Raw genomic sequence first — 13006 nt, 5'->3', positions numbered from 1 at the left:
AACACAGCACAAACTTCTTCACAACAACATAGTTTGAACAAAGAAACTCACAAACACACACTGTCATTTCAGATCACACACACACACATGCAGTGTGTGTAGTTGTGGTGACTGATCTGACAGTATAACCACATGTGGCCAATAAAACACCACAGAAACAGATGGGAAAATCCCTCTCCCTCTTCTTCTGCCTTGTCTCTCTGAAGTGTGTAATCCACAGATTCCTTCTTTCGTTTACTTTTACTCCCAGTTTTCGGATTCTTTGATTTTTCCCGTGTCTGTGTTTCCACTTTTTGCCTCAGCACCTCCCTCCTTCTTATTCATTTTTAATATTTTTACTGCCAAAGACTTTTTCACAGTATTCTCCAAATATGCCATTTCTTTTAAAACATGTATTTACTTTCTCTTTATTTAATTTATATTTTATAAATTGTGAAACATGTTTATAGTTATCTTGGCGCTCTGTGCTGGTTCAGCACACCAAATCTGTAATATGTAAGCATGTAACTACAGCCAGGCACACACTCACACCACATACACACCTCCTATGTGGCGCTTTCCAGCAGTCTAAAAGGGAATTCAGCCTCGTGTTATCTTTTCCATTCAGCCTATCGCGCTGCCGGGTGAGGTGTTGTCACAAAAATATACACCTCTTCCTCTCTCTCTCTCTTCATACTCCCTTTCCGAACATCTCAAACTTCCGTAGTGTTTCCTTCTTGCTGCTAACATTCCTGTCAGTTACCTCAGCGAGCACCACTGACACACATTTACTGAATACATGACCTGGGGTAGGAAAACATGCACACACTTACCACATGCAACTTTGGTTTTTACAGACCAGTTACGTTATAGCTCTCTGCTCTCCAACCAGAGGATAAATGACTCTCATGGAAATGTTAATAACAGAGTGAGGAGAAAGAAGAACAGGGCAAATAGTGGGTCATACAGGGATGCCTGAAGGGCGAGAAAGAAAGGAGAGCAGCCAATTAAACACTTAATAAAAACTATAAAAGAAGATATTATGATTTTTTTTACAAAATATAAAGAATATGTGAAAGAATTGGGAGAAGGAAGAAAAACGACAAAAAAAGGAAGGATGGGAAAAAAGGGGGAAAAGGAAGAATAGATCAGAACAAAGTTTTAGCACATTTACTCGACTGTATGACCTAAATATTAAATACATCTAAAAGTAAAAATAATTTAAGGAATGATTGAGGATATGCACATGTGAGGATAAAAGGAAAAGAAGCGATAAAATACGGGGACTGTTTAGAAAGATAGACAAAAGTAACACTAGATGGAAAATAGAAACAAATGCGCTCATAAGACGAAAGCAAGGAGTACTAAACAGCAAGAGATGGCATGAAGGAGCAAAAAGACGCCACAGAATGAATAAAAATGGTGAGAAACAAAAAAGAAGGGAAAAGGTGACAAAAGATTGCAAAGAATAAAAGCTGAGACAGAGAGAAGTGAGATGAGAGAAAATGACAGTGAGTGAGGTGCTGGGGGGGAGTAAAAGAAGTCTGAAACAAAGAAAACAGCTTTTCCTTGTTCTGAAAGTTTTCTTTGTGGTTTTGTTCAAGGGGAAACTGTTGCGCCAAGCCAATATTTTCTAATGTCTTAACGAAACCTAGAGAAGACAGAATCAGAGCTGATCACACAGGAAAACACAGACGTGACTCTTTGTCTCAAACTATGTAAATGCACTGAAAACACCGAGGACGCACCAATTGTGCTGTTTTTTGTCTTTTTTGATATGCAGGAGAAAAAAGTTGACCAAAAATTCAAAATACTAAAAGTTTCCAAAGAATTATTCCAGCCAGCTTTAGCCACAGAGAAAAACCTGTAAATGTCCAGAGTGCAAACTTGGAAGTGTTTATTTTGTGACATTATATTAAAAGACTTAACAGATCCGTTTACACCCATTGCACATTTTTCAAATACATAAACACAAACAAAACCCTTTTCTACGCTAGCTGTCAGGCACAGTGACAGTTGTGGGAAAATCCTGGTTTTAATTTTTTGTTATGTGTCTGCTGAAAAAATGTGTTTTGTATTAATCCCAAAAATCTTGGGTGTTTCTTTTTTTCCTTGAGATAATTATTACCAAAAGCCCCAGAGTTACTGCACGGCTCCAAAAAACGCCCGTCTCTCTGATGTCTTTGTGTGTCACAGTAAATTAAAATGGAAACACAGCTCTGTTTGGTGTCAACACGAAAGAATGTCAAATGCAGATGTACACGACTTTTATTATTTTATTTTTTAATATTTGGCTTCCTTGGGGCTTATCCTCTAATAGAAAATATTTGGAAAAGGCCATAGGGATCAGTGTGGTGAATATAACTGTTTTCACTGTACATATCCTTGACGCTGTCCTTCAGTTTCATGTAGAGAAAAGAAAAAACGGCATTGTCTTTAGGACTGATGCAGAACAGATGTGAGCCCTTTGAGAAGAGACTTCTGGTTTTTGTTTCCACTGTATACAAAACGATGCTATGTAAACATACAGAGTGGGTGATGATTTTTCATTTTCTCAGTATGAACAAAACCACTAATTTATGTTCATTTAAATGTTGGCAGGATAAGTTACTCATTTAGCAAAACGTAACATCTATAGGACATCATCACTTTATAAGTTCATAATAGATGAATGGCAAACAAAGTTCAGTGGAAAAGCACTTCTCCAACACTTTTGAAATGAAGGTTACACAGTTCACACATGCATCATCTCTTTGTGTCAGGTTTACAATGGCTCTGAGTGGGCAAAAACTGAACTCACCAAAAGATCTGCCGGCACCTTTACACGAGCAATTATTCGATTTATACATGAAATATTACATAACAAAGATTTCTCTTTGCTTCACAACAGAAAAAACACACACAAATAAAACAGAGCAAGCCCTGCTAGGTAAGAACATGATAGGAAGAGGAACAGAGGGTGTCAGGCAGGGACAGGGGAAAATATATGACAAGCAGATGCCCTATGATACATTACATTAACATTTTATAGTTCTTTTCATAGTTTAAATTAAAAAAAACCAACAACCCCAGATCAGACGCATGTAACAGAATAAATATATTTATCACACTTTCTGACGAACACAACGCTTTCTTGTTCTTATGCTTAGCTGGGCTAATTAACTCCAGCACTGAACACATGAATATTAGAATTATATCAATCAACTCATCAAACTCTCAGCAAGAAAATAGAATTTCTTTTTTTCCTTTAAGAAAAATAAGATTCAGTAAAGAAGACAGAAAAAAACAAGACAAACAGTCACAAAAACATATTTCAAATTATGAGTATTTTTACTTCTATATATGAAACAAGACATCAAACCCAGTGCATAGAGAACATTTCATAGTTTCACTTTCTCCTTCACATCCTGTCAAGAAGCATAGCATCTTCAAAAGTATACAGTAAACATCTACATCAAACCAATGTTCCCAAAGTTCATGACTGTGCGACTGATCTCCAACATCTGTTTGTGTGAGGTTGCTTTGTATGAATAGAGCTGATTACTTGCAAAGGCCGTAAATACAATCATGACCTGTGATCAGAAACAGACAGTGCTAAAGTTTTAAACTAACCCCAGTTAAAGATATATCAGAGAAGCTAGTTAGAAAGAGTGTTCTTGGAATCAGCACACACCCATGTATGTCAGTAGAGTCTGACAGGGATGTTCCCCGACAGGGAACATACAACGGCCTGAAAAGTGAAACATTCTGATAGGTTAGACAGATATCTGACATGTTGGTGTTTGCCCCTAACTTTCCCAACAACACTAAGAAAAATACTGTAAATGAATCTTGGAAGTGTTTCACTGAGCTAATTTTTCATGTTCCCAATCAAGAAAAAATGTGATAGAAATTGTTGTGAAGCCCAACTGAGATTATTTTCCTGATTTCAAATGCTTTCTTTTCTACAACATACCAAGAACTAAAATAATTGAACATTGAACATGTGGTACTTAAAGGCATGTCAACACACATAAGGGTTCCTGAAACCTAAAGATTTGAAAGCTAGCGAAGGGCTCTTTGAAATGCTTTGAATAAAGTATGACCCAAATAGTTTTTCCAGTATACTTCCTTTGTATGTTGTCTCATCATACATTTCAGAGTATTTATCCAGTGATACAGGTGCTGTAATAGACAGCGCTGCTTGCATCAGACAGAGCAGATATAAGAGGGCTGCTTCCATCATCACACCCACCAACGCCACCCACCACACCACCAACATCCCTATTAACTGCACTACTAACAATACTATTATTGCTACTTCCAGCAATACTGCTACTACGGCCACCCACAACCTTGGACACACCACCACATTCCCCGCCCAATCCATAAGCCTCATCTCGATTTCTCCGAACATTTACATACTGGTCAAATTCATGCCTGTCCACTTCAGCCCAAAATTCAGCAGACGAAGCCCCCAGCTGGCCAGACGAATCCAGATTTGAATTATCCAAATTCACAGAGGGAGGGAAATTGGATGGAGGGGGAATGGATGAGGTTGAGCAGGAAGAAGTCGTTTCAGGAGGAGGTGAAAGCTGCCCCAGATGAGAAGAAGTGAAATGAGGAGCTTTAGGGGTGCCGTTTCCATATAGCTGACTGAAATAACCAACAGGAGCAGAGCTCAGTGGGGGCTGGTGGCATTTTATTGGCTCACAGAGGCTGTTGCAGGGCTGGTGGTATGAAACTGGGGAGGAAGGATCCGGCAGTGGTGGCGGGCACTTTACGGGACTTCTTAAAGTGACCTGGTGACCAGAAACATGCGTGAGATTTAGCTTGGAGCTGAGTGAAGTGACAGAGCTCATGCTCGACATCATATTTGATTCAGCAGAAGTCATTCTGGTGCTTAAAGTCATTCCTGAACCCTGGCCGTGTATGGAGCTGTGGTGGCTGTGGTTGTTGTAGTGGTGGGTGTAATGCTGATTATGATGGTGAAGGTGGTGTTGGTACCCACTCCAAACTCCCATCCCTCCCTCCTCCTGCATATGTTGGGGGAAAAACACAGATTCCCCAGCTCCATCTTCCAGAATGTCCAGTGGGGACATTTCTGGAGTGGGCAAGCCATAGCTTTCTAGCTCTGAGTGTCCTGAGGCCTGGAGGTCCCTGAAATGGCCCAGAGATGGAAGCAGGTGATGAGAATGATGATGTGGAGGCTGGACACCTGGATGCCCGTAAGCAGAACCTCCAGTAACATTTTCTGCACCCAAAGGACTGACACCAGGTCCTAAACCCAAGCCTGGTGCCCCACCCTGGGCTAAGCTGTGCAGCAGAAGCCCGGGTTCTACACGTTTAAGCTTCTTGGTGGTTTTTTTGCGGCGAGGTCGGTACTTGTAGTTTGGGTGATCCTGGAGGTGTTGGACACGAAGACGCTCTGCTTCCTCTACGAATGGTCGCTTCTCTACAGCGCTCAGGGCCTTCCATGACTGACCTGCAAGAAGAGGAGTTAAATATTTTAAAAAATTTCAACCATATTTTGGTCTTCTTAGATAAGAGAAAGGGGGCATATAAGAACAGCACTGCTGTTCAAATTCATTTTGCAACTCACTGTCAAACAGATTACAATCAGTCTGATAGATCATTTTATTATTTACTGCTCGGCCTATAACATGTCAAAATACTCTACAGCACTGACAGCCTTGAGCAGCTCCATCTACAGCTACGTGTAGGCATTCAAAGAAGGACCTTAATGTCCTGTGACATGCATGAAGTGCTTTGACTGTCAGTTCGTCCTGTTTTTGGAGATGTGTCTTACACACTGATGGATGTGAAGAGCTACTGCTCTGCTGCTATAAGACCTGAGATACATCACAAAAAAAGAATCAGATGACAAATGAGAGATATTAAGATGGCCTTGGGAGGTTATTTTAACAGCATTTGAAGTAAACTCACAGTAAAGAGTTTAGAGGCAAACATGGCATGTGCAATGAGCCCAGATGCAGCAACATACATATTGGCTTGGTAACGTAGAGCTGAGGAATCAGACTTTTAATTTGTCTTGAACAGAAATTAGGCTATTTATGGTCTGTGTTTGATGATCTTTCTGGTGTGTCACACTGAAAACTGCTAAAATGAAAGTGGTCAGATATTTAAATTTCCAATACGACGACTCCTCACTTTGGTGCTTTTACTGAAATTGATGACTACAAAGATCAGATCTTTGGTTCTCCACTGAGTTGGTCTCTTTGTTTGTCTTACCGAGCATCTTGCTGAGCACAGCGTTGTGTAGGTCCGGGTTCTGCAGGGCCAGCCGCTTCCTCTCATCTTTAGCCCAGACCATGAAGGCATTCATTGGCCTGCGAATCCTCTGCTCAGCCCCTGCAGCTTTCCCATCACCCGCTGACGTGCCTCCAGCCCGGTTCAGATCAGGACTCTGTCCCCCTGAACCGTGCGTCAAACACATCCTTGGTTCCCCTCTCCTCATATTCCCAGTTCTGTCTGGAGAACTGCAATCCTCAGAGAGCTTCTGTTCAAAACCCATTTCAGAAGCAGGACTCGGGGTCCTTGAAGTCCAGGGGCCCCCAAGAGACACCTGGCTGACTCTAGAAAGGCTAGGCTTGGTTAAATTCATCCCAGAAAAGGTTTAGTCCAGGTCAAATTCTGCAAATGTCTGTCTCAGTTTGTTGGTCTGCAAAGTTCTGGACAAAAACTGAAACTGAAAATACTTCAGCCGACAGAGGAGAGAAGCATCAGGAGAGGAATTTGGTCTCAGAGCACAAATACCAAAGCAAAGCATCGAGATGTGAGAGGAGGGGGAGACAAGAATAGAAAACAAACCCGTTGTGGTGCAGGATTTCCCCTGAAAACGATCCGCAGTGACTCTGCTGCTTTCTTTGTCCACTCTAGGTTTTCTGTTTGCTTCTGCGGTTTGTCCACAGTTTGATTTCACTCTGTCACTCGGGCCCTCCGACACACCGTCTCCCTCGCTGTCTGCTCACTTTGAAAGTTTGGAAACCTGTGGCCAGATCTGACCGACCCATGCTGTGTATATATACCCCGCCCTGACCAATCGCATAAATACAGGCTTGAGGATTTAACCAATGACGAGCCACCAGGCTGTTTGAGAGAAACAACACGGGGAGGGGAGGTCCAAACTTTACCCCCCCACCCTCCCTTCAGTCTCTACAACTGCCACCCTTTCCTCCCACTGAACGCACACACACACGCACACACCCTGTCTGTCTGTGCAGGGAGATGTAATCAGAGAGGTTCCATTGTTCTTCACTGAGAACTGAGAAGCTTCTTTGTCAAACACACACACAGAAGTAGTGAAACACAAATACCATAAATGAGATGACACATTTATAATTAAGTTTGCCAACAAAGGAGACAAAACATGATTACACACATTTAGTGTGTGTGTGTGTGTGTGTGTGTGTGTGTGTGTGTGTGTGTGTGTCTTTGAGGGCAGGACAGCGGCAAGGCAGCCAACCACAGTCCCAACCACAACGATTAGTGGCTGAACTTAACAACAACTCACTGAGGAGGAGGAGGAGGAGGAGGAAGGGGCTCAGGTCTAGGATGGGTCACTATGGAAGGTGGTCTAACATGAGGTTTTGTAACCCAGCAATCTGATGTCTTAGGGATGCAGCAACATTTCAAATCAGTGTGAACTTCAGGGTGTGAAAGTGTTCACTCAATAAAGACATTAATTACATCATTTATTTAGCTTCTCTGTTTTATTGAAAGGTTTTTAGCTTATAATACAAAGTGCCGTGAGGCAACTGCTGTTTAATTTATAACATTTTGAAAAGGCATTCAGCTGAAATTTTGAGAAAAAAAATAGACTTTGATATTTTAATAAAAAGAATGGAATTTTAAAGAGAACAGAATTATAATACGTTTTCTTGTAAAAATGTATGAAATGTGGCCAAAATTTAGTTTAAAACGTCAGGTTTGTAAAACACGGAACATTTTCTCCACCTTTGTCTTCACAAATTGAAAGTTTGACAAAGCCGAAAAAGGATAAGCACATTTATTTAAACACGTGTTGTGTTCTGTCCTGAGCTGGGTGAAACATTTGAACTAATGAAGAAACAGAATGAACAAACAATGAACAGAGCGCTGCTCGTACCAATCAAACTCTGTTTGTCTGTCTGCCAAGGACACCCCCTCCCCTCCACCCACCACAATCTAACGGCCCCCTACACACACACACACACACACACACACACACACACACACACACACACACACACACACACACAGCAAAACACACACTTTCTCCCCCACGCCCAGCTCCATGGGAGACTGTAGTGGCGTCTCTGAGCCTCCTGCTCAACCAACCAGGAACTACTCCACTTACTACTGTGTGTGGTGTGTTTGTCTGTGGTGTGTGTGTGTGTGTGTGTGTGTGTGTGTGTGTGTGTGTGTGTGTGTGTGTGTGTGTGTGTGTGTAAAATGTTACAGTTTTGTCCTGCAATACTCAGCCGAGGGCTTGAAGCAGCAGCATTTGACTCAAAGTGCTAATCTAGCCAATAATCCAGAGGTTCCTGCAGCTGCTGCAATCCACTCCCGGCTTACTGAGTGGTACCAAAGAGGCTGTGAGTTTTATTGTTGTTTATTACTGGAATGCATTTATTAACCATTTTAATTTTGCTTCTCCATCAAGGTCAGAAAGATGTTAAATAGTATAAAATGGTCAGAACAAAACCTTAAACACATTGTTAAAGGAACAAAACTACCACCACAAGTTTGTTTCATGTTTTCACTAGAACACAACTAAAAAGAAAATCTGTTATTTAAATCAATATAACATTCAAGATAATCTTCTCGTGCACCTCAGGACCTTCTTCAGATATTTTATCTTGCAGTAGGATTCATGTTATGCCCTGTTGAGGAACAGAGAGAGACAGTGGGGAACAGAGGGAGAGAGGAACAGAGAGAGAGAGAGGAGCATAGAGAGAGAAAGAGGAGCAAGAGAGAGAGAGAGGAGCAAGAGAGAGAGAGAGGAGCATAGAGAGAGAGAGAGAGAGGAACAGAGAGGGAGAGAGAGGAGCATAGAGAGAGAGAGAGGAGCAGACACAGAGAGAGAGAGGAACAGAGGGAGAGAGAGGAGCATAGAGAAAGAGAGAGGAGCACAGAGAGAGAGGAACAGAGAGGGAGAGAGAGGAACAGAGGGAGAGAGAGAGAGGAACAGAGAGGGAGAGAGAGGAACAGAGAGAGAGAGAGAGAGAGGAACAGAGAGGGAGAGAGAGGAACAGAGAGAGAGAGAGGAGCATAGAGAAAGAGAGAGGAGCATAGAGAGAGAGAGGAGCAGACAGAGAGAGAGAGAGGAGCAGACAGAGAGAGAGAGGAACAGAGAGGGAGAGAGATGAACAGAGAGGGAGAGAGATGAACAGAGGGAGAGAGAGGAGCATAGAGAGAGAGAGAGGAACAGAGGGAGAGAGAGGAACAGAGAGGGAGAGAGATGAACAGAGGGAGAGAGAGGAGCATAGAGAGAGAGAGAGGAACAGAGAGGGAGAGAGATGAACAGAGAGAGAGAGAGGAGCATAGAGAAAGAAAGAGAGGAACAGAGGGAGAGAGAGGAACAGAGGGAGAGAGAGGAGCATAGAGAGAGAGAGAGGAACAGAGAGAGAGAGAGAGGAGCAGACAGAGAGAGAGAGAGGAGCATAGAGAGAGAGAGAGGAACAGAGAGGGAGAGAGAGGAACAGAAGGAGAGAGAGGAACAGAGAGGGAGAGAGAGGAACATAGAGGGAGAGAGAGGAACAGAGGGAGAGAGAGGACATAGGAGAGAGAGAGAGAGAGAGACAGAGAGAGAGAGGAGAGAGAGAGAGAGAGAGAGAGAGGAGCAGACAGAGAGAGAGAGAGGAACAGAGAGGGAGAGAGAGGAACAGAGGGAGAGAGAGGAACATAGAGAAAGAGAGGAGCAGACAGAGAGAGAGAGAGGAACAGAGAGGGAGAGAGAGGAACAGAGGGAGAGAGAGGAGCAGACAGAGAGAGAGAGGAAGAGAGTGAGAGAGAGGAGCATAGAGAGAGAGAGAGGAGCAGAGAGGGAGAGAGAGGAACAGAGGGAGAGAGAGGAGCATAGAGAGAGAGAGAGGAACAGAGAGAGAGAGAGAGAGGAACAGAGGGAGAGAGACGAGCAGAGAGAGAGAGAGGAACAGTGGGAGAGAGGGGAGCAGAGAGGGAGAGAGTAGCAGACAGAGAGAGAGAGGGAGAGAGAGAGAGAGAGAGAGAGAGGGAGAGAGAGGAGCAGAGAGAGAGGAACAAAGGGAGAGAGAGGAGCAGACAGAGAGAGAGAGAGAGAGGAACAGAGGGAGAGAGAGAGGAGCAGATAGGGAGAGAGAGGAACAGAGAGTGAGAGAGAGGAACAGAGAGGGAGAGAGAGAGGAGCAGATAGGGAGAGAGAGGAGAATAGAGAGAGAGAGAGGAGCATAGAGTGAGAGAGAGGAGCATAGAGAGAGAGAGAGGAGCATAGAGAGAGAGAGGAGCAGAGGGAGAGAGAGGAGCATAGAGAGAGAGAGGAGCATAGAGTGAGAGAGAGGAGCATAGAGAGAGAGAGAGAGAGGAGCAGATAAGGAGAGAGAGGAGCAGAGGGAGAGAAAGGAACAGAGAAGGAACAAGAGCAGGTGAGACACACATGTTAGTCACATGGTTGTTTGTCAAAACTCATCAGAACATGTATCCAGTACCTAGTGTATCTTTTTAGATACCGTTTGTTACTTTTCAAATTCTATAGTTATTAAGTTTTGTAGGCTTGTTTGCACAACAAGGATAAATAATTATATAAACATTTCTGAATCTAAATAGTGGACTTTGGTAGAATTAAAAAATGAGTGTAGTGCAGGTCTATGATGATTTTTAGTGCTACTATCATCTAGTTTTGATTCTGGTTCTGTCTTGGTTAAGTCCTAAGTAGTCCTGATTTTAAACTGTTGTAGTCCTGTTTTAATTCTGTTTGAATTGGGGTTTAGTCCGTGTGTCTTGATACAGCCCGACTTTGTTCTGCCTTGCTGCTTAATTAAAAAACTAGTTTAAGGTGTCCTGCATAAGTGTTGTATATTTTTTCCCATATGAAGTGTCATGCGCAAAAGCGTCAGCTCTAAGACCCGTGCTTAGAGAGAGCTTTGTAGTGAATCAGAAGAGCCGGCTCCTCACTTAATTTCCTTTTGCTGCTCAGCTCTCACACAGTGGCTCAGCTATGCTCCAATCCCTCCATATTGTGGCCAATCACATGCGAGGATATAGGATAATATCATTATGTGAAAAACAGAGAGGGTGAGAGACGCGACTGTCAAGTGGAGCGTGCGTCTGTCTTCTCAGTGAATGAGTGAGACAGTAGACAGCAGTGAGGAGGGCTGTGCGAAACAAAAACACATAAATATGCCTGACACCAGTAAACGAAGCAGCATCTGGCTGCAGCTTAAAGACTTTTTTGTCTCGGTCTTGACTCAGTCTGTATTGGTTTTGGTCTTGTCTTGGTCTCGATACACTCTGATCTTGGTATTGTCTTGGTTTTGGTTTAGGTGGACTTGACTACAAGTCTATTCCTTACCTGCTGTTTGGTCCTAAGAGCTCAGAGGAACATGACTAGACTTAAGGTTTTTGAGTACATTTTACGTCTAATCCAAAAGGCTTCTTCAGTTCTAAAACTAAATGGTGGAGAGTCAGAGGTACTTGGACCCTAGTGTGGCTTGTCCCTTAACCGGGTTGTTGCAGCACAATTAATCATGTGACTAATCACATGAGCCAAGATGGGAAAAAAAGTGGTGGGTCATTGCCACCAGAGATTTCAGGTCAATCCATTGTGACACCTTGCCCACCCTGTCATGGGACCTATTGAGGGCACCTGACCCAGGATGTGAGTGGGCATTGAGGCGTCTGGATTATAGATGGCAGACAGTTGGTGTTGGAAGCCTGTTCACTGTGGACATAGATGCTTCTTTCACTCCTCTTTCAAACCATCTGTCTTCTCCATCCAACATTTGGACATTGGCATCTGAACGATGTTTATTTGTTGATGAGTGGCTGTTTGGTTTCTCCAATGTCTCCAAGGTCTGAGCACTCCTCGGTGCACTACACAACACACACTATGCTGCTAGGTTGTATTACTTTACCTTACCTGCAGATCCAGGGGATCTGATCAGCAGTGATGAGCCTTCATGTGACATTCAGGTCAGTTTGAAACAGCAGATGATGCCAGAGGTCTCTGGTGAAAGTGACAGAGTTCAGAATAGAACTTGGGAGACAATAGCAGCTGACCTCTGAGTTTAAATCAGCGGATGATTTTGATTTGTTCTCAGTATTTTTAGATTTAAAAAAAAACATGTAAATGTAATTAATTTTATGACACAGGATCCAATCCATTTCCTTCACTACTTGTCCTTTTTGTGGTCACAGAAAACTATTCACACGGACATCTTATCCATCCAGTTTAACAGATAATCTCAATGGGAGGAACACAGGGAAGGTTTCAACTGTCCATCAGGTCGGAACACAAAGAAGTAACTGTATGCTAACTATGCCCACCACGAGCGGGGACCCATATTATTTATATAGGTTCATATCACAGCAGTCAAATTGTAAGGTAAAGACCCAACAACAAGAGATACACACAGAGAAAACAGAACATTTTGGCAACTGTGGGAAGAAATAACTCTTTTTGACAGGAAGAAACCTAAGGCAAAACCAGGCTCATGGAGAGGCAGCCATCTGCCACAGCCGGTTGGGGTTGTTGGCTATTTACTAAAAATGTGTCAAGTGACTGATATATAATCATGTTGATTTGTTATAAAGTGAAGAAACGATACAGTATGAAGGGTCAGTCACTTCCATCTCATCTGTATGTCTTTATTTCATTATCATGTGATTTCCATCTTGTGTGTGTGTGTGTGTGTGTGTGTGTGTGTGTGTGTGTATGTGTGTGTCGCGGCACCACACCTTTGCCACAAAGGAAATTTGGCAGCTACTCCAGACTTTGTGGCGAGAAAGAAAAGACAGAAAAAAGGAGGGAGGACATTTTTCCTTATAACTTGTGATAACACATACACAC

At 42.9% G+C, this 13006-nt stretch overlaps 1 protein-coding gene across 1 annotated transcript; it reads right to left on the bottom strand.

Moving 5' to 3' along the window:
* Positions 1-1859: 1859 nt before the first annotated feature.
* On the bottom strand, positions 1860-6978 carry sox18 (SRY-box transcription factor 18). The gene is made up of 2 exons (XM_005950879.3): positions 6211-6978; positions 1860-5443 (listed from the first exon to the last, which is right to left on the bottom strand). Exons 1-2 carry the CDS (start codon positions 6581-6583, stop codon positions 4125-4127), a joined length of 1692 nt encoding a protein of 563 aa, XP_005950941.1. The 5' UTR covers positions 6584-6978; the 3' UTR covers positions 1860-4124.
* Positions 6979-13006: the final 6028 nt, after the last annotated feature.

The sequence above is a fragment of the Haplochromis burtoni genome, unplaced genomic scaffold (genome assembly GCF_018398535.1).
Source record: "Haplochromis burtoni strain Fernald_Lab_line unplaced genomic scaffold, NCSU_Asbu1 Contig_488, whole genome shotgun sequence".
NCBI lineage: Eukaryota > Metazoa > Chordata > Actinopteri > Cichliformes > Cichlidae > Haplochromis > Haplochromis burtoni.
The sequence above is the reverse complement of the archived record's forward strand: the minus strand, read 5'-3'. Positions and strand labels throughout refer to the sequence as shown.